Here is a 22,380-nt window from a genome sequence, read left to right as displayed (position 1 = left end):
TGAAAGCATGTGTGGAAACAACTACTGACTCTTTTTCTCTGTGATTTGTCAAGAACAACAAATATATTTTCATAGTTTCAAAATGGTGAATTTTTTTTTCAGGCTTAGACTTTGGTTTGGAAATCCTCAGATCCTTTACACGACGTGCCTGGTTTTTCAGGTTAAATGTGATTCTTGGATAAAAAGCTGTCTATAAGTTGTGTAATAGAGAAGTCAGGGCTCAGCACCTTTTCTCAGGGAGGCTGAGCAAGAAGTAGTTCATCAGCTTGTTATGAACTAAAGCTTATTAAAGAATGCAACTAAAAATGTTCAGGGAATACAAAGAACCTGTGCATTTCCAGTGGCACTGGTAGTGTGAAGCATTGATTTGCAGAGCACACTGCTCTCTTGCAGCAGGCAGTGCAGTTCTGGGAACTAGGAAGTCTGGCTGTGCATGATTGAGGGAATGTGTTACTTTAAAGCAGTTAATAGGTAAGTTGAAACTGGCTGACTGCTGACTTTGTGTATGCCCTGCTTTGAGCAAGCGACTGTAAGAGCTAGTTTATTAACTGAAGGCACATTTTTGCTTCCCAGGGTATTGTATACATTTATTAAATTAACAAATTAAGTGGTTAATACTGATACTTAGAGGATGTCTCTTTACTGCTACTCCCAGCAAATATGGTTCTGGAATGAAGTATTCACCTGCCTGCATGAAGCCAGCTCTGGGCTCCCAAGTCTGGTGCTCCCTTGGGAGCTGGGGAGGCAGGGCAGAAGCACAGGAGGGGGAGGCTGCTGTGACTTGTTAGCCTGAGCTCAGCTGTCCACAAACACAGATATGTTTTCACATCCCATTAGATGTCTTTTGTATTTAACATTGCTGGCTACTAGTTTTGTAATTCTGTCTTTGTTAATTAGTAGATATCTAATTGTGTCTTAAAAGTTTAGTTAATTAGGTTTTCCATGGTGGTGTGGAAGAGCCTTGTTACGTGAGGAATTCAATAAGATGTTGGACAATTAAGAGTGTATAATTTATCTGTGTATCTTTGTGGGCAGTGGTATTGCCTTAAATCTGAACTTGGATTAAGTGACCTCTGTCAGTTTCACAATATGGTTGATTCTTAGTTGAAAATACTTTCAGTTTTACTGTTTTATATGATTACATACGCTGATTACAGACCACGGATTGTGGCTTTTGAGATCACCAGAAACACCTGCATTGCAGTTTGGGAGCTGGTGCCTCTTCAAACACTTGCAGAAAGAGCATCTGATTCTTTGCTGAATCTGTTTATTTTCTCTCAGTAGTGGAAAAGGGATTATGGAAGGTGTGCTTGTGGAACACAAAGTGATTTCAAAGGAAAAGGAATCATATAATTTCTTAATTGTTCTCAGATTAGGATGTTGCTTAGCAAAATGTTGGGAATATTTAGCGTATTCTGAAACAAAATTATTAATGAGCAATATGTCACAGGCCCTTACAGGTTACTGTTTAATCTTTACCAGTGTGATAGTGACTAAAGATTAAATAAGTTTTAATTGATAGAGTGCAGTGCATGGTCACATGACTTGGGGACGTGTTGCTTGAAATCAGTAAACTGGTCTGAGAACTGCAGTCTTTTTAATTGTCTGTTTCTATTAAAGGTCACAGGATCTAAAATTTTGTGGTGACTATTTTTAAACTAAATTGTAATGAAACCTGCAAAGTGGTTCTAGTAACTGTGATCATTTTAAAGATTTTCAGACATTAGTTTAAAGAGTAATTGAATGACTAGAATCTAATTGTGCCACTTTTTTTTTTTTTTGAAGCGTGAGTTAAGTTTTACAATAAAGAGTGGAAGTGAAGCCCATATTTCTGTTCTGACTGTTAATTGGGATCCAGTGCTGGACCAAGTAATTAGGATAGGGAGCAGTTTTGCAGACTAATATGTAAACAGAGAGAGCAGACAGTCCCTGTGCTGAAGACATTTCCATCTAAGTCAGGATTGGGGTATTTAGTACAAATTAGTACAAAATTTACCTACTTAAACTTCACTGCATGCACAGATTTCCCTGTGAAGGGAGAAGAATGGAAACACTGAGAGAAGTTTCATGGGTTACTGGAACAGTCCACATCACAGTGGCACTTGCCACTGGAGTAAATGTGTCCTAAAAAGTAGAGAGGACAAATGTGGGGGCAATATGAAAAGTGTGCAACCAAAAGAAACAGTATAGTGGTGACAAAGGTGGTTTTAGTTCTCTGGATAGAAATAGATTTCAATTGCTTACAGTCTATTTAAAAACCACACTCAAGGAATTTTTGTAAAAGCTGAGGAATTAATGTTAAAGGAATAACTTGTAATTTCAAGTCTCTGCTTGCCTTTGTTTTTTAGGTCCCGTTCCATGATGATTATACCTCAATAATTCTGTTATTTTACACTTCCAAAGATTTTTTTTCAATTACCACTCCTACAAATGCAGCATGTCATTTCTGTATCAAAAGCTTTTTTTTCTCACTGTCATTTATAATGCAATTTTCTGTCAGAAATGGCAACATCTTCTTGCCACCTAAGGCAATCCACAGTTTTCAGCTGGCTTGGAGTGGTGTAAGGGATCAATGTTTATTGAATTTGATTCCCTCTTGTATGGTACAACTCTGTAGTGTGCTCTTCTGCATTTTGGTTCTGCAAAGCTAACAAGGGGGAGATGTAATAAAGCTTGGTAGGGTGGGAGAATGTGTGTCTGGATACATGGATGTATCTGTATATTTACTTTTTGCTTTCTACATTTATAGGACTGGATTCTCTTTTCCTATAGTTGATGATTGTGCCTTGCATTTCAAAGTTACATGAAGAGAGTGATTCTGTATAGTTTGAGAAGCACTAGGAAGTGTGATATACTGTAGTTCATTCTGAGAAATTTACTATGGTTCCTTGTATATTTCTTTTTAATAAAATACATCTTTATGCCCTTTAGTAGAACATATTTGCTTTTTAGTAGAGCAGCATGCTCTTTAGTAGAACATATTTACACACTTTTCTTACCTCGTTACTAAATACACTCCCACAAATACATGTTGTTTAAAATGTTTTTGTGTTCCTTTCTGGAATCATGATTCTCTGTCATCAGCATCCAGAGGTTTCTGGAAAAGTCATTATAACACAAAAGGCATGATCATTTCAAAAGGAGTATGGGAATTGTTTTCTTTTTGAGAGGAATATAGAGAACAAAAATTGCAGAAATACAGGAGCTAAACTCTACAGCTTCAGCTGGAGCTTTGTGCATATTTTCAGGTAGTCAGTTTCAACTTAAAACTTCTGACATCAACATGCAGTCAGTTAAAACAATGTCAAACCACAAAAAAGATTTTTGTGCACCTTACCTTAGTGCATTTGGTGATGAATCTGCTTCACATTACCAAATGCTCCCATTCCTCCTAGGAATGTGAATTAAAAATATAGATTTATAAAGAAAGATATGTATCTTTCTGAAGTATTTTACTAATTGGGGGGGTTTGTGTTTTGAGTTTTCCATAATGTTGGTGTATTTTTCAGAACCATCTTATTTGAATCTAGTGTACTTCATGCTGATGCCAGAAGATGGTAATGTAGAAAGTGGCTACTTCTCCTTAGGTTTAACCCACTTCCTCTTCATGTTGTTCTCTGTATACCATAATATGCAGCATTGTTAGATAAAGGTGAATAAAGGTGAAGCCTTTATTCTGAAAGGCGTTGGAAAGTCACAGGACAAAAGCCTAATCCCTGCTCCAGAGTTCTTACAGTCCACATCTCAAGTGGATCTGGCTGCTGAATGCAGATGGAGAAATGCAAGAAAACTTGGTGCACCTGACTAGTGTATTGTGTTAGTAGATGAACCACTGTGAAGTACTTTCTTTTTATTCATATGTGTTGGAATAGTGGGTTATTAAACACTTAGTTCAGCTCTTAAATCTGTGATTGTTTTATAATTTTCACCTTCCATATGTGTATGTGCATGCACTACATACAGCCATTCCCTGTGCAAGCTCCAGCACTGCACCTTCTGAGCCTCACTCTACACAGCCCAGATGATCTGTTTACTCCAGTTTCCCAGAAACAACCTTTCCACTTAAAGCTCCACAAAGGTTGGGTCTAGCCTTGTTTAGGCTGACTCTTCCTCTCTTGTCTTGGGTATCAAGCTTCCCTATGCTTTTGAAGTGTTTACAGTCTCCTTATCTTTCTTCATGTCTTGAACCTCCTTTGCTACAGCAATTATTGGTGCTTTGTCCCATCTCTTGGAGGTCCCTGCCTTGGCCCAGCCCTGTCCAAGGTACTGGAGCAATGGCTGGACCTCAGCTGGGCTTCATGCTAAGGTGAAATGACTCTCATGGATGGGCTGGTGGCAAGAGCCTTCACTTGTTCTCAGCCCTTGCTCTCTCCAAATAAATCTTATTTTCTTTGTGAAGTTGCTAGAGAGGGAAGAAGTCATGTTATAGTCAGGCACCAGTCATGGCAAGCCAAGATGTTGACTTTTATATAAGGAAACAGATGCTGGATGGGCTAATGTGAGAGTTGCTGGTTTAAAGGAAGGAATCAAGTTGTGGAAACAAGTGAAGTGTTTATTGAATAGTAGGGGCTGAATTCATTATGTAGTAAAAGCAAAACAAAGAAATTAAAAGCAAAGCACACACACAGATATATATATAGGGAAAAAATCATTCAACTGAGAGCTGGTGAGGTTGATAGAACTGAAGAGTGCATGTACTAAAGCCTGAAAAATGTTCATTAAATATTCCAGGAAAGGGGAAAATTATGGGAAAATCCATAGACTTGGAACACCCCAGGAAGAATGTCCCAAATTATCTGAGCCTGTCAGACATGTGAAGAAAAAGGCAGATACTCAGAGGAAGGTTTTGTTTTAAAGAATATGTGTAAAGATAAAAGACAAATTTGCAAAAGTCAAGTTTCTTTAGGAGTGACAGGAGGCAGTAAAGCAAACAAAAATGCTTTTAAGCACAGAGAATTGCAAGGAGAAAAAGAAGACATAATATGCAGTTAGAATGTAGTAGTATTAAAGATAATGTAGGTATTGCCAAATCTAAACAAGTGCTATGCTGCAATTTTTGAGCTCAAAGTCTGGGAGAAGGTAGAATGGATGGCAGGAATAGAGGTGCAAGTAAGCAAGGCAATAAACAAAATTGTGAGCTTAACACACTCAGTTTGTTGGGGCTGGTTGACTTATTTCCCAGGATCCTGAAAGAACTAAGATGGTAACTAGCAAATATTTCTGACAGATCCTCGGAAGACTAGCTTGATATCTGATGTAGCACAGAGGGTTAAAAAGGCAGGGATGGAAAGAAGAGGAGAAATATTTACAATCTAAAAAAAACCAATATTGCAATGAATGCAGAAATGCAGACCATGACTGTTAAATTGAGGAGAGGTGTTCTTACTCAAAGATTGTAAGTGTTCCTGGATGAGTAGCAAATGAGTACTGGTTCCCCTCCTGCTTCCAGAAATGCTTGAAAAACATTCTAAACATGCATTTACAGCAATTACCACTGCTATTCAAGAAGACTGTGCTTTCACATTTGTAGCATAGTCAAATGTGCAAGTGGTTCCCAATAGGAGAAATTGTGTGTCTTCTTATTTACTCTTTCAGCAGCGCTGGAAGCTGCTAATGGGAAATCAGAATTACTGAGAATCATACTTGTAAAGCTGTACAAAGTGGTCATACCCAGGTTTCATATAGCATTAAAATCTCTCCTTTGGTCCATTTTAACTGAGACATTTTTTTTTTTCTTTAACCCAGCTGGAAAATGTAGTTCTGCTTATGGGACAAGCAGAAGTTTGAAGTTTGTACTATTAACTTTATTGCAAATTAAGGGCAGGACTTCTCTTTTTTTGGTAGCCTTTTCCCCACACAGTCTCACATTTGTTAGCATGAAGCTTAAACTGTTCTGCATGCAAAATGCTTACTGTAGCTGCTCTTAGTGGGGACAGAGACATCAGCTCAAAGAGTTTTAGTATTAGAGATGAGATTTTTTTGTGATTAAGGTGACCACAAATTTCTTTTGTTTTGACTAAATCTAGACTTCTTTTCTGAAGTTTACATCAATCTGGGAATTAAGTGGTCAAGGAAATTTGGCTGGGAAGCAACAAAAAATGATAACACAAGAAAGGGAAGACTCACAAAGTAATGGACACCTGAAATGTTTAAGAGGTAAAGTGGACATCAGTCAAATGTGAAGAACAAGAAAAGGAAATTTGAATTAAAAACTAATTGAGAGATTGAGACAGTTATTCAGAAGCAGAAGTACTGCGATGGCATATAAGGAATTGAAGGGTCAGGAATTGCCACTTGGGGAGAAGCATTAAGGAGGGGATAAGGAAGTGCATAAAAAGTCTGAGGAAATTCAGAGAAATTGGAATTGACAGGAACTGCAGAGGAAGAGGGAGTGTGGCAGTGTTCACACAGGAAGTAGGATGAAAACACAGGCCCGAGAAGGTGGGGGCAGGGCTGATGTGAAAAGGGTCAGTGTAGCAAGGAAGTGGGCAGGAATATAGGGAAGGGGTAGTGGTGGAGGACAGGGAATAATGGTGATCTCTTAGCTATATCCTACTGGGTAGTTTAGGAATGGAAGAAGAGTTCTGTAAGTTCCTCAGAAAATGGGATGTTATTAAGAATTATGCAGACTTTATGAGATATTATACATATCTCAATTTTATTTGGACAGAGAAAATAATTTACCTTACAGGGGAGGATTTATTGATGGAGGAACTGAGATACAGCATTGTAACTGAATAGGCTTTTTCTTATGAGCAATGGGGCTTTGCAGGAAATTAGCTTGGGTGGTGTGATTCAGTACTTTTCATCTCAAGTAGTAGGCTTTGTTTTCAAGTGAGTAGGTGTCGGACAGAATTTGAAAAATGTGCTTCTTTGTGTATGTGAACTCTGCTTCACAAAAATATTTACTATGCAAGTGACATACAGTGCAGTGTATTTCTTGGGAGTATATTCTTTAAGAGGTGGCTGTAAAAGTTAATATGAAAGAAGCTATAGTATAAATTCTAGCATCTGACTTGTTAAACCAAGAAGAAATAGAGAACTGAGAGAGAAGGCTGAAACTCTGCTCCTTGTGTCTTGGAGCAGCATAGTGTTCAGAACCATCTGCTGTTTGTGGACCCCTCAGCTAGCCCTGATTAAAGACCAGATTATCAATGTAGTTCTAGCCTGAAATCTATAATTCTGTCTAGGCATTATGCTAAGTATGTGTGTGGTTACATCAAAACAGCTGAAGTGATTAGAGCTGAACAAACTACTTCCACATTCCTGAAAGCTTTGTACTACATTTAAAAAGCACATAGGAAGGGAAAAACGGTAGTGAAGAGATGTGGATGTTCTTACAGATTATTTTCTCATGTTTTATGATTTCTCTTCATTGTTAATGAAAGATTTCTTTCCTAGAATATGCAATTTCAAGGAATTTTAGGCTGTATTCTAGGGAAGTCAACTCAGAAACAAATGCATGAAGTAATCATTTTAAGCCCCTTCAATCAACCAGGATTACTGTTTGGCTATTGCAATAGGAGTAGAAATTTCCCTAGCATTTGCAAACATAGAGCCCCTGCTCTGTAGTCACATGCAAAACATGCAGTATGGAGTTTTGCAAAGCACATGTTTTTAATTATTTGTTTATTTTCCAGCACTGTAGGTGTATGTTACAAAACAATAGAAAAAATGCCAGCAGAGTCCTCCCACACTCTGAGCTCCATGTAGAGTAGATGCTGATTGTGCTGATAGAGAATGAGAATAGCATTGAAGAAGCAACAAAGTAGTAAATCTTTCCTAAGCTGCTTTTTGTTCAGTTTCATTCATTCTTCTGTTTAGTTCACTCTCTTCTGTTATTTAAATGGTCTGGATATAGATGATAAGCTTTCCATATCAGTATTTCCAGCCCAGTCTGTTTAGGGATGGAGTCATGTTTGCCACTGCCTTCCCTGTCCCCCAGGCCATACGGATGTGGCACTGGTACAAGGACACACCGTGCTTGTTTACATATAGATTCAGGCATTTGTCTCTTTTGCTTCAATCAGTTGATTCAGTAGCTCTTTTCTATTTCATTTAAGAACAACAGAGGTTCTGATAGGCCTGGACATGCTTGTCTGTTCTAAATTGCTTCAATTTTAAATGCAGAAGTTCTTTGTCTTAGGTAGTGTTTTGTCTTAGGTAACAGTTGTGTATGAATTTACCTTCCTAATGTAAATTGATGATACAGGGAAGTACCATCTATTCCATTCTAGAGATACCTTCCATGACATGAACTCTCTCATTATTTTGGCAAAGTCCACTCTAGGGATAAAGCTTTTATTTTTGCATCAATATTATGTAAATGAGTATTGTATCTCTACTGTTTGGTGCATTAATAATTGCATCACTTAAGATTCACTTACACTTTGAGGCAGCTGTCTGTAGTGACAGGAATGTCTGAACTGTAGTTTTAGTTATACTTAAAGCTGCTGAAATTCCAGTAGAATTTAAGATCATTGCTTTCAAATTGTGATAGTGTCCTGTGATCTCTGTGTTGAGCACCTGAAATGAATGGCAGTTCAGAAGCATTCTTTCATTTAAGTGTATTGATACTGAGATAATGCAGAGATTTTCAAAGGTAGAGTGAATTACAGAGAAGTTGGAGTGCAAATCACAGGCTGAAGTCTGAAAGCCACTATAGAAGAGAAATAATTTTATAATATTTCAAGAGAAAATAAGTTATATCATTTGACACTGGGTTTTATGTATAATGAAAATATAGCATTAGTATTATAGGTAGATGCTGTTAATAAATTTCTACCCCGATAATAGAGAGATGATGTCCAATGTGCTGGTTTACCTCTGATGAACCTTATTTTGACAGCTGGTTCTATATGTCCCTAGGAATAGTTAGTTCATTTGAGGTGATTTGTCTTGTCTGCCATTCTTTGCTGTGGGAATATGGCATCCTCAGAGTTTCAGGTGTATCATAAGCTAGATAGTGTTTGTGTGCCTTCTATTCCCTTTCAGAATGGACACCTTGTATGTGTCTGCCAGAGATGTTTGTGACACCAATTTATTTTTTATGTCTGTTAAGAAGCTCTCAGAGGCCCGTTAAGACTGAAGTTCAATTTTGCTGTGTTGCTGTAGACTCTCTCTTTTCTAGGCTAGTTGCTTGTCACTAGAATTATTGGATACCTAAAAAGAAAAAGTCAAAGGAGTGTTGATGTGGAGGGATAGATCAGTTTATGGCATCCAGTGGATCTGTGTACACACTGCAAATATTCTCATTTTTAGCATAAAGTACATCATACATAGGGGGAAATGTAACTGTTTCATTTTTCATTGTTTTATAGGGATTGTAACAGGAGTGTCTGCCTGGTTCAAGTAGAGGTTTGGAAGACTACAAATACCAAATTAGACCACTAATATGGGAACTTTTGAGTATCTGGAAAGTGTTTTGATTTGTTAATTGCTCCCATAAATAACTAAAAATTCTCTTTTTAGAAAGCTTATCACATCCAGAATAAAATGGCATTATGTTCTGCAAAGATTAATTCTTGTTGCCTCTGATGGTGTCTAAAAAGATGTAATAGCAGAGAAAAGAGTTCCTGAATTAAAAAGATCTGCAAAAGGGAAATCCCATCAGCCAGCTCATCATGATGCTGTTGAATGATGCAGTGTGAGGATCAGCCTCTTCCAACAGCTGGACTCCAACCATGAACTGCTGACAGCAGACAGAAATGCAAAAATATGAAGCTAGAAAAAAGAATCTTGCAGGGTGAGGACCAGAGAATTTTGGCATGGGTAAAGGGTTGGTAAGTCTTAGTGGTCCATTTAAGACAATCATCACTGGAACTTTAATCCTGTTGCTTATATTACTTTATTTTACATGGTGATATATCTTAGGATGTTGAAGCATGTAATATTAAATAAATGGAGATGGATATCAAGAATTGGCTACTGCAACTGAAAAAATAAACAACAATTAAATATTAAATAAGGGAGTTTATTTTACATCCCCTCTGTTTATAAATGAGCAACTCTAAAGATTAAGTGCATCATCTATTACATTGCTTAGGAGATCTGTATTTAAAGTCCAGTCATCTTGTCTTTGAAAGCAGATAGCTGCCGTGTTGGAGAAGGAAAGTATATTTCTCAGTGTAAAAATTGGTTAATGCAGGAGGTGGATGTGTTCTGGAGAAATAGCTGGCATAAGCAGCTTCCATTCTTTCTCTAAGCATGAGATTTTATTTCACAAAAATGCTTGATGTCTGTTTCCTAGTTGAGTATCTGTTGCATTTCTAACTTTTTGTAGTGAGGGAAGCCTGTGGAAATCAATTAATACACAGATACAGCACCTGTTGGTGTGAAACAGTCTCATTTAGTGACTTGTATTAATGACGTAACATTTTGTATCTCTGAACTTCTGATTTAGGATTTCTCTTCTGACAGAACTAGTCTGTTAGAGAAATCTGGTTTTTAGGCATCCCTTCTTTGTATTAATAAATGCATTGTACAAAGTCATCATGTTCAGGTCTGGCTTTATACATAACATAGAGCAGTGCCAGATTCTCTCATTGTTTACCTTTGTAGCAGAATTACCTTGCACTTTCACGTATTAATTTCCCAAAGCACATTAGTGTTACTTTTTTCCACCGTGCATATCCTTAGCTCAAGAGTTTACTACATTCTTCTGCCAAATACACCAGTGCTTGTTTAAACAGATTGCCTTGGCATTCGGCCCTCAAGAACCATGAACCCAGATGCTGGAGAAATAATGGTTTTGTGGAAAGGGACCTTTCAGAGATTATTCTGCCATAAACTCTGTCCTTTTTTTTGCAGGTTTGTCTCTGAACCTTCAGTCTCTTTAGCTGACAGGTCTCACAGGAAAGAGCTCATTTATACAAATTAACTGTCATAGCTGCTGCAGTTTTTCACATAGCTACTGCTCCAAGTAAAGTAATTGCCCCAAATTCAAGTGTTTTTAAATTACTGTTGTTCCAGGATCCATTCAGAAGCTACAATGCCTTGTCCCAGACTATGCCTGTGAGGGTTTTTTTCCACCCTTTGTATCAGTCCCTCTGTGAATGTGCAAGGTGATCAGTGGAAGGAAACTGGAGAGGGTTTAGAAAAGAAACTAATACATTGAAGGAGGAAAGACATAAGAGTAGGAGAATGGAAAGAGGATTCTGGAGAGGGATAACATAATTTAGGGAGTTTTTTTACCACCCTCTATAACAGAGAAGTGGATTGAAGCCAGTGGTGTTGACAGTTCATTTCTAGTAGAAAAATAACAAGCTGAGACAGAATGTCTGTGGATATCTATGATCTTTTGAGTCAGCAAGGATTAATTACAGCAAATATCAGATCGCCTGTAAAGATACAGGAGAAAAGCCAAACTATTGTGGTTCCTGGATACAAGTATAAAAAATTTGCTGTTGTTAATTTTTAAACAAGAGCAGTCCAGTGAGGCACAAGAACCCTGTCTTGTTCTGCTGTCTCTACAATAACTACCTGATTGCCTCTCTTTTCCTTAACTGACAAAGTTTCTTCCTGTGCCCTTTTGTTTTTTGGGAAGGATGTTCCTTTATGTATTCAGCCTCTGCAGCAGCCTCTGGCATTATTACTTCTTCTGAAATACTGGAATGGATGAAGTGCAGGATTTATGACTGTTGAGTAGACTAATGTTTTAAAGTAAATTGCTAAAATTAAGAGCGAGATCTGATTTTGTTTGAAAGAACTAGTGTTAAGATAACTGTGTATAATAAATCAAAAATCAGTGTGTTAATATTTTTTTGTATATTTGTCAGTTAGATGCTCAGTGTAGAGAAGAACATGTAGGTTCCTGACTCCAGGATAATTTTTCTAATGACACAAGATTTATTTCCCAAAATTTTGTTACTGCTTTAGCAGTACTTTCAAGCATTTGTTGTTGTTGTTCCAATGGACTCTTTATTTTATGAAATGGTAATCCAGTTCTATGAATACTTTCAACAAAACCCCATCCAAATAGCTGAAAATGTGAAATAGTTACTTTTACACTTTCCAAAAGGAAACTGCTGTGGGTAAGTAGGAGGGAATGTGTTAGAGATTTTGAACTGTTTTAAATGTAAAATAAATTAAAGATGATGGCTGACTCCTTCCTCTTCCTCCGTCCCTATTTCCCATGGTTTAGGTTTTTTTCTTTCCCTTGCCTGGAATGAGAAAATTTGGCTTCTTGTTTCTCTTGAGAATAGCCTGTTGGGCTGTGTAGTGTTTATGGTTGAGAGTATATCAGTCTTTTGTTTTTAAACTCGTTACTGGAAACTGGGAGATTATCCTGGGGAAGGATGTGTACGTGCTTTTCCTTGCTTGCTGCCCCGAACATCTGCTGTTGGCTGCTCCTGATAGAGGATATCAGGTTAAATGCAGTGTTGATCTGATCCAGTATGGCTGTTTTTCTATTCCTTCACAAATAATTAATTATTTTCTGGGTCACAAAGAAAAAGACACTGGTGTGAGGACACTTGCATAAGATAAAGACCCAGACTTCTGCTGTAAGTTTGGCACAAAAGGTGTTTAATGAACCACTAGAGCGTGGGGACTCTCCACTTATGCTGCTCCTGCCCTGGTTTTCCCCGTACCCTTTGGCTCTGTAAAAGGTGCCAAAATCATCTCTGGGATGTTCAGTTTCTGAGTTTCTGTCTTCCTGCTTTTTTTCCTCCCTCAGTTAAATATGCTAATAATAGAACAGTTGTTTCTCCTCTCTACAGTGAAAAGGGCAAATAAAACATTCATCTTTTATGCCAGCCGTCTATATTGCACAGATCTATTTAGACAATATAGATTTGGGGATTGATACCAGTCTTTTTATTTTCTAAGGTTTTTTGGGGGGGAAGGAGCACAATTGAATGTTTGAAAATTGCAAATCCTGGTGGGCTTAAATCTTTCTAGGCAGTGTGAAACAGACTTAAGCAGAACTGCTACTACTATTATTATTAATTAGAATGAAGCATACAGAGTAGGATGTAGAATAACATTTCAGGATGTTTCAGTAATCTCAGACTGATTTCTTCATGGTAAAGATGGATTTGGTTCTAATTAGTTGACACATTTTACTGTTCAAAGTAAAAACTCTTGAAGCAGTGAAAATGGAAATTGGCCTTTGGCAAGTGAAACTGGACCTTGTTCCTACATGTGGAAAAAAGCTTTGCTACTTATCACTGGTAGCTTGAGTCCTCTGTGCTGTGTTCCTTTGAAAATCTACCTTTGATTGTGATATGCTTGTTCCTCTCCCTAGTATACTTCTGACTGAAAAGTAATTTACCTTAAAAATAGTTTCATCAGATTGCCATCAGAAATCACATGAAAGTAAATGAACAAAACACATAAATACTGTATTTGGAAAAAAGATTGCACAGACAAGGACACACAAGAAGGTCACTTTCGAGTTTCTGTTTCAGTTCACGTGTTTAACACCACTTCCACAATAGTGTGACTTCTTGTCCTATGTACTGTAGAGAATTCCCACCACTGCCCCCCCCACCTTAAGTCAAAGCTATATTTACTGTTTTTAACAATAGAGCAGTCTGAGTGCTCATCAGTAGAAGCTGAGTGGGACTATGAAAATTATTTATATGGTCTCAGTTGTGCTGAAACAAATGCTAAAAGAAGCAGTCTTACAAAAGAGTTTTTTGAGACAAAACTAGAAACGTTACCTGAGAGGACAAACTGATCCCACCATGTGAAATACATTGTCACTTTTCTTCTTGTTCAGGAGTTTACTGGGCATTTTTAAGTGAATAAAAAGAAACACTAGTATATGCAACATCCAAAGTAATTTTAAAATTCCTGCTTCTGAAACTACTGAGAATGCACCAAGAAGTTGAATTAGGGTGCATGTGTGTGCATTGGTATAGTATGTATATATTTATGAAACAAGCAGAGGCTTAGAAATGTGAACTGTAGTGAGGCTACAGCTGGATTTTAACTGATTTCCCAGTGCTAAGATGTGGGCAAAGACAAGGACAAGGAAATATGAAGAAAAACACTAAAGACAAGGAGCTGACATTTTCAAGTTTTATCCTGAAATGACTCCTTTGAAACACTAGATGTGAATAAACACCAATGCTGTTCAATTAAAAGCAAAGTCCTCCTCTCTGCTTTTTGGTCTGTAAGCAAGAGTGAAATACAGTATTAAAGATGTGAAGCTTTTTGGTATTTTGTCCATTAGTTGTAGGCACACATTGGCGCTCTTAAATGTCACACACTATGAGAAGATTGCACCAAGAAAGGGAGGAATGGACAGAACGTTCTACAGCCGCAATTGTAGTTATATTGCCACAGTTGGAAACATAGTAATTGTATTTCATAAATGTTTCCAGGTCCCTCTTCAAAAGGCTAGATATTTGTTATCTTTTGTTTCCTGTTTGGAGAGCTTTCCAGAACTGATATCCCCCCCCAATTTCTACTAGTGGTTTGTTAAGGTTCAAGTGCAGCTTTGCTCTGACACAGCTGAAAAGACAGGCAGAGGATGAAGAGAGGACCCAAGAAAGCCTGACCTGTACAGTTTCAACACATTAAGGTTTTAGGTTTTGCTTGTTGTGTTGTCCTCGGTACTGTCAGTGGGGTATTTCCCCCCTTATCCTTTGTTTTTAATTTTTATGTGGACCAGCTGTCTGAAATGGGTTGATGCTTGAGTTGTCACTGGTGTATTAGGGGCATTAGCTGCCATTTCTATTGGACTCTGTTTGTGCTGTGCCTTGTGGATTTGTTCCTCTGCTGCCTGATCCCGGTGAAAGTGGAAGTTGGTTGAGAGACGTTTCAAACTAAAATGATTACTTTAGTTGAGGAAGTGGATTTGAGGTTTTTTCCTTGCTGGGAGTTTGTGCTTTCTCACTGAGACAGTCTTGGGCCAGAGGACTTTATGAATCCATAGATCTGTCTGGATCCCTGACCATGGTAATACAATTAATCCCATGCATCTATCCTTCTGACATTTCTCTTCCTTAAGAATTCTCTCCCCCAAACTAAGGTGCAGAGATTTAAATTTTCTCAGCTGTACACACAAATCTAAGACTTGGCTGAGAATCGAATCTGTAAATTTTAAGTCTCTGGCTGTCAGCCTTCTCTTTGGACTGTTGCTCATATTGCTTATATTTGGAGGCATTCCTCTCACTTGTACTCCAAGAGGGTGACTGCTCTTTGCAATCATCAATGAAATTATTCCTCTGTATTCAGCTGGTTGGAGGGTGCTTTTCTGAGGTTATTTTTAGAAATCACCAAATATACAATGAGGGAATTCACTTAATGTACTCCCATCCAAACAGGTGACTAATCTAACCTTGGAGATCACTAGATACAGACTTGTTGTACTAGATGGAATTCAAATTGCTGAACAGATCTGGCATGGCTTTTATGGGCTTGCTTAGATTGTTTTATTTTCCCCTTCCTCTGTACCTCAGAATTCCAGGTGAAAAGGCCTGTGCACTTCTCCTGCTGATATGTTTCAGATGTGAACTATAAAGATGCTGGAGGTAAAACCTCCAATGGATATAGCAGTACCATGATGCTGTGAACATTAAGGCATGGTCAGAATTGCTTGGTTTCCATGGAATGCTGTGAAGATTTTGTTCAGCTATTTGTCGTCTAAATAGATTCAATTTAAGAATACTCCCAGAATCAGGGGGCTTAATATTTCTTTTTGCATTCGCTGTTTTAACATAATTGGATCAACTCCTAGGGGCTGACTTTTCCACATAAAACAATGGTAGGTCAGATGTGCAGCTGCTGCAATTCATAGCAGTGTTTTGAATGAAAACTGGAATTAATTTGGTGGGTTTTCTTTGCTTTATCATGTACCATGCTAAACAGCTCTTAGCATAATAGAATTTGTAGTGTTCAGTATTGTTTTTCAGTGGGGTCTAGAGATACCCCATCTCTGGAGCATATATTTTCTTCAAATTTCACAAGTTTTTTTTAAAATTAATTTGTATAACCATAATTCTGCTTCTCCCTTCTGGAACAATTCTACATTTTTGAGTCTGCTCATATTTTGCTTCAGTAAGCAAAATGATTACCTGCTTTCACTTTTGTCTTTGAAACAAATTGATTATAAGTATTTGAGCATTCTGGGCAAGATTTAAACTTGAATTTTATATAGTGTTGGGGAAAGCTTAGCCTAGTGTTAAATTGTGTGAAAGATATTTGAGAGATATGCAATTTATTTTGCTCAGCATAGCAGTTAGAAAGTTCATATAGTTGAGAAAGTAATTAACTAAATTATCCAAGAAAACTGAAATTAAATTCCATTTTCAATATTCTGCCTAAGGAAGTGATATTGCTCATTTCTTCAGCAACATCAGAATATACAATGAGTGAAAACTGTTTTAAGCTTCTTTAATAATTTAGCATGGAAAGATGATACTGTGTAAAATGTTTCCTGCAGAGTTTACATGATGCTGGTCTCCAGCCAAAGATGGAGGAGATGTTTTTTCAGGCAAGGGGACAGAATAGGTTGGATGGGGGTGGAAGCAAATAGCAAGTAATTTATTAATTATGGAAATAAAGTTAACTATGCAATAGTTGTAAGTACAGCAGGTTTCCAGGGCAGAAATTTGCCAAAGGACAATGCACTATTACGTTTTTCTCTTTTTTTAGGCTCTGGATGTTGACCGAACTGTTCTCTATAAAATGAAGAAATCTGTCAAAGCCATAAACTTATCTGGTCTGGGTAAGTACGTAATTCCTATTAGTTTATATTGGTGAAATTAGAAGATTTAAACAGTCAGATGCCATACTGAATCAGAAAGAGTTGTATGGGGAACTCTGGAAAGAGAAATATGTGCATTTAAAGTGGCAATCTTGAACTAGCTGTTTGATCATGACCTCAGTAAGGATGAGGTGTTGTGGGGTAGCTAAACCTCTCTTGCTGCCCTGCTGGTACCAAGTGGTAAAGCTGTGCTCTCCTCTTTCCGCTGGGTGTGGGCTCCCTGCTCCTTCTGTCACTCCCGCTGCTCAGCAGATCCCTAGATGAGTTTTTAAGCTGGTATAAAGCTGCATATGCAGTGAGATCAACTTAATTGGGATTAGATGAGCACCTGAAGTGGTAGGGCCATGTGTATGTATCATCAAGAGAGGAGGGTGTGGGGGGGTGAAATTACTCTTTGGCAGCGATAAGAAGCTACGTTGGCTCTACTTTGTGAAACCTCAGTCTCCCTGGTGGCTTCCACTTATGTATGTTGAGAACTTCATGACAAGAGGGAGCTGATGAGCTGCAACTTTTTATTGTTATCATGTAAAAAATCAGATATTTTTTCATACAATGCTGTATAAAATATAAAGAGCTATTGCTGCATGCATTTTTAAATGTATGCCATTCTCTTAGAATTGTGTATGTTTATCTTCTTTGAAAAAATAACTGAAGCTTTTGTTTTTGTGGATCAGCAGCATTTGTGAATAAGAAACAGCATTTGTTTTTGTGGATAAGGAACAGCATTTGGTTGCCTTTTGTGCTCACTGTTCAGTTCATAGCAATTAGAGCTAACAAAACCTATATTAAATGCAAAATAGATAGGCCTGTCAACCTTGGAGAGCCACCAATACCTGACAGAACTTGTGGTCATGTTGGTGTTCAGACAAGGTTAGAACAAGAACTGCTGCTGTGGTGTAATTCATCTCCAGTAATTGAAAGGAAGTTCCTTGTTGAATGTAATAAAGCTGTTATCTTTGGATTGTGGAGGGTTCAGTTTAAGATTTATCAGGAGCTGTTTCATTGATTTGGCATCCTTCTTCTCTTCTTTTTCTTGCTTAGCTGGGTTTTTTTGGCTGTTGAGTTTTTTTAACATTTTATTCTAGAGTGCTAGGCTATGCCTCACAATCAGAGTACCTGTTAGAACATTGTAGCAAATCACTAGTCTTTGCATAAAATCATGCATACCTTGCCCATGTTTTAAATTTATGCTGCTCACCCAATCTTGACAAGAAAGGTTTGGAGGCTTTTATCTTCCACCAGCAGAAACATCACTAACTAAGCCATTTGTCAGCCCCTGGGGTTTCTTTTAACAAAACAAACCCCATGGTCCTACACTCAGAAGAGTGACTGGATTTTTACTGTAGGTTCCCTAAATAGTTAATAATGTTATAATAAAATAATGTTTTCTCTTTCTTTTTTAATGTGAGTTTAGAAACCGTTATTAAGGATTACATAGTGACTCTCAATTTGTACATAGCTTGGGTTCTTATTTAAAGAAAGCCTCTAAACCCTCAAAACTGGATCAAGTTTCTTTTTTTGATTTCATACTTTTTGTTTGTAGAGAAACTTTTAAAATTTGTCAGGAAAACATCATAGGACAGGTAGAGTGTTTTGGAGGGTTCCATCAGAAAAGTAGATTTTTGTGTTCTTCAGAAGCACTTTGGGGTTACTAGCCCACTTAATAGTACTGCTGCAATAAACTACCATCAGCCTTCTGGGGAATGTCTCAGAATCCAGAAGAGCAGTCCCCAGGATGCTGGGGAATAGAAGCCTCCTGGGGATGCCATGTGCAATGGGTGCCATGCTTGTTTCCTAAGGTAAAAAAGTCAGCATGGCTCAGCTACTGCTTGCACATCTAACCATTACACTTAATGGTAGCAGCCTTTTCACCTTGCTGTCATGCAGGGGCACCTTTCTCTTTTTGCTGTAGGAATTGTGGCCTGAGCTCTTCTCTCACCTGCGTTCATATAAGCTAAGCTGGATGCAGGAAGCAGCAAAAATGCAGAAAGCCGTGTTGAAATAATTCACCTTACGGGGTAGATGTGAGATCTAAAGGAGCTGTGACCTCCCACATCCTCATTTTTGCTGTCTGTACCAGTTCTCTGAAAGCTTGTTCAGGTGTATATATGTCACACAATAGAATTACTTGAACATCCTTACTTCATCCTGCAGCAAAAATTTTGCTAAGTGCTCAGGCCTTGCTGTTGATGCTGAGGAAAATAAGTAACTTTCAATGCTAGTTCTCAGTTTTAAAATTTAATAGCTATCTGCAAACTATCTGTTACAGGCTGCAAATTCAAGTGCTCAAGTTAAAAACTTGTAGAATTAATGCTGTTTGTGTAATTCCCATTCTGCATGTACATGATGTCAATCTTTAATTACATAGTGTTATACCACTACTACACAGGGTTTTAGTTTCATATACTGGAAATTAGAGAAAATTTGTAGCTGTTTGAGAAACAAATATCTTGAATGGCATTCCAGTTAGGATGCATGAACAGAGGTTTATTTTTAGTCTGGAGCATGATAAGTTTATTGAACAGGTTATATAACCAATTCACTGAAATTTGGGAAAGGACATTGTATCAAAAATACTTTGGATATTAAACATGTTTATGTGTAAAAATGGGCTTGAAATGAAACTGAATCATTGCTTGTTTAAACAGATTAATCCTCTCTAAATAATCTTCAGGGTTTATGCTAGTCTCATGTAATGACCGAGACAGTCTTTGTCCTTATTAATGCATAATTGTTTTCTAGGGTGGGGAGTTTTTTTTTTTCCTGACTTGCTTTGAAGCTTTAGAAAATGTCTACAGCTAGAATGAGAAATAGGTAATGTTAGCTTTCTCAGGTGGTAAGCTGGTGTGCTTTGTCCACATGCTCAAGCATGACATGGTCACTAAATTTGAGTTCAGAAAAACTTGTTTCTGTTTTATTCCACAGGTCAAATTGACTTTTGACAAAGGGACTTTTTATGCCTCTCTATATAGGCAAGTAACCTGGTGACCTAGGAGTAAATCACTTGGGCAGAGTAGTTAAGACTCTCAGATTTCCTTTATATTTGAATTTATTTTATGCCTAGATTTCCTCTCATGCCCTGGGCTGAATAACCCCCCAACATGTGCAGCTCAAAGCTTTCTGAACATTGATGTCAGATGTGTGCTGCATGAATTGTCCCGGTGTAGCCCAGGACCACTGGATAATTTCTAGGGCAGAGCCTCTGGTTTTGTTGTCTCAGAAAGGAATCTGGTTGTCATGAGCCAGAACTGCTTTCAGAACTGAACTGGTCTGTGGTAAATGCAGATTGCTAGGATTTGTTTCAAATCCCCACTGCTGCCCTGAATTGGAGAACTAACATAGATATGGTTTTGTCCTCCTCTGTAACATGCTTCATAGTCCTTTTTCCTAGGATATATGACCCAAGGATATTTGATCTATTGCCTTCTGTTGTAGAGATCAAAGACTGCCAGCACACTTTAGCTCCTCTGCTTCTTTTTCAGCACACAGTAAAGCATAACAGCACGCAGTTAAAATAAGAAAATGTTAATAAAAGACTAAAATCTGAAAGTTCATTATAGGAGTTGGCAGTTGTTATGAGGTCTGTGCTATGGTGCAGAAATATTATGGGTCTTTCTAGGGTGTCAGATGTTTGTCTTGTCTTGGCACGTTGTCATTTGTACATGTGGATAGGTACATGCAAACTGGAAGTAGTGAGATATGTCATACTTCTGGCATATCAGTGTTAAAGTGTAAATAATGGCTGGTTTTTATATCAAGTAAACATTTTTAGCAATAACTCTGGAAAGCTTTTTTTTTAAAACCCCCATAAATTGTGACTTCACTACCCTTTTATCTGCTGATGATATCTTCATGTTTTGCTCTTTTTGAAGCTCATGTGGAAAATGAAGAACAGTACACACAAGCACTGGAGAAGTTTGGTGGCAACTGTGTTTGCAGGGATGACCCAGATTTGGGAACAGCGTTTTTAAAATTTTCTGTGTTTACAAAGGAATTAACTGCACTCTTCAAAAATTTGGTAAGAATTACTTAAGAAAAACATGTTGGGATTTTAAAGCCAAAAGCTGTATTTTGGTATTAAAGCAGATCTTCGTATTGAAGACAATTTGTGTTTTAGCAACCACTGTTCTTACAAAATTCTCAGCTTATGAAAATAGCTCATGTCCTAGGTTTTCCCCTTGCAGAAGTCAAAGCTCAACCCAAACCAAAGAAACCAGAAAGCAAACCACCACAGCATAAAAACACAACAAACCCCCCTCTTCCAACACTTCTCATGCCTAAAAGCTTCCCACAATAAAGTAGTTATAACATGCAAAATAAAACACACAATAAATCTCAATTTGCTTTAAAATGTGAAACCAGCAAAACCCAACTTGATTTACTGTGTGATCACGATGCTTTACTTTACTTTTTCCCACTTTCCATTTGTATTTGTAAAGGGAGATTTTAGTGGCCCTGGAAGACAGCATTTTTGCTTCTCAGGGAAATGAGTCAGGGAAACAAAATCAAGCAAAATGCTAAAACAACAGTAGCATCCATTGGGGACCAATCCTACAGCTGAAGCCAGTAAGTCTTAAAAGCCTCTTTGGTGAGCCAAATGGGATGGAGCCAAATGGAAGAAAAGGATTTTTCATTATAAATGGAGAATTTTCAGCCTCAATTTCACATTAATCAGAGGGTGCAAAAAGGGCAGATTCTGATTACATCCTAGGAGATAGAGCTATCGCATATCTTAAGTACCAAATTTACTTGAATTCACAGAACTCTTATACCAGGGGCTAGGAAGGGGAAATGACCCAGATTCCCAGGAGCATTTGAAAGTCTGTGTCTGCTGAAATCAATGGCATGAAGGCACATCAAATGCTTTTGTGAGTCTAGACCAAATGTCTGTAGTTTGCAGCCAGCTGGTCATAATCACTTCTTTGGGGAATGTTTCCAGCTGATAGGATTTAGGACAGTGCCATTCACTCCTGATGCTGTCCTGTCTTTTTATCCAATCATGGTATTGATGAATACAGCCACAAATGTATTTATCAACAATGAAATGTATTGCATATTGGTTATATTGATTTGAACTTCTTTGGATGTACAAATACTATCTGAGATTATGTATCAGAAGAGGCATCCTGATTCAGTGGGAGTCAGTTATCCCAAGTCTCTCATACAGAGGCAGGCAGCTCCTTTGGAAAGGAAAATTGAATGGATCTTCTAATTGATACTTTCTGTTGACTAAAATCCCCTCTCTATCATATATTAATTGCAGTATGATGAATTCATTAGGCAAATGGATCTGGGAAATGTGATGTTTAAGTGGTTTTAAAAAGCAATCTGCTAAAAGCTACACCCCCTCCCCAGAAAAATCTTACAATGTATTACATTTCAAGAATACTTCTGAAGGCTAGGTGGTGTTGTTTTTTTTACCAAAAATCTTAGCTATTTGTTCTCTTAAGACCAGAAACTACTGTCTTTGCAAAATGTTTCTGACAAGAATAAATTTTCTTCCATGCTTTGGAAAGGAAAAATAACCAAAATATGTATCTATGGGATGTTAGAATGGATGTTTTTGTTACCTTTTGTTATTTACCTGTAAGGTGTTTTGTGTGTCTTCTCCAAGGAATATTTGTAGTTCTTTTTGCTGTGTACTGTTTTTTTTTAGTAACAGC

The 22,380-nt window shown here is 37.7% G+C and overlaps 1 protein-coding gene across 3 annotated transcripts in view; it reads left to right on the top strand.

Moving 5' to 3' along the window:
• ASAP2 (ArfGAP with SH3 domain, ankyrin repeat and PH domain 2) overlaps nt 1–22,380 on the top strand; it is an 84,378-nt gene that overhangs the window by 2,105 nt on the left and 59,893 nt on the right. For all 3 annotated transcript variants that reach the window (XM_036380297.2, XM_054514313.1, XM_036380295.2), the window contains exons 2-3: nt 16,606–16,678; nt 20,590–20,735. In XM_036380297.2, coding sequence (XP_036236190.1) covers nt 16,606–16,678; nt 20,590–20,735 — 219 coding nt within the window. The remainder of the gene's footprint in view (nt 1–16,605; nt 16,679–20,589; nt 20,736–22,380) is intronic.

This window comes from Molothrus ater, chromosome 3, assembly GCF_012460135.2.
Source record: "Molothrus ater isolate BHLD 08-10-18 breed brown headed cowbird chromosome 3, BPBGC_Mater_1.1, whole genome shotgun sequence".
Lineage (NCBI taxonomy): Eukaryota > Metazoa > Chordata > Aves > Passeriformes > Icteridae > Molothrus > Molothrus ater.
This window is presented reverse-complemented; position numbering and strand designations above follow the sequence as displayed.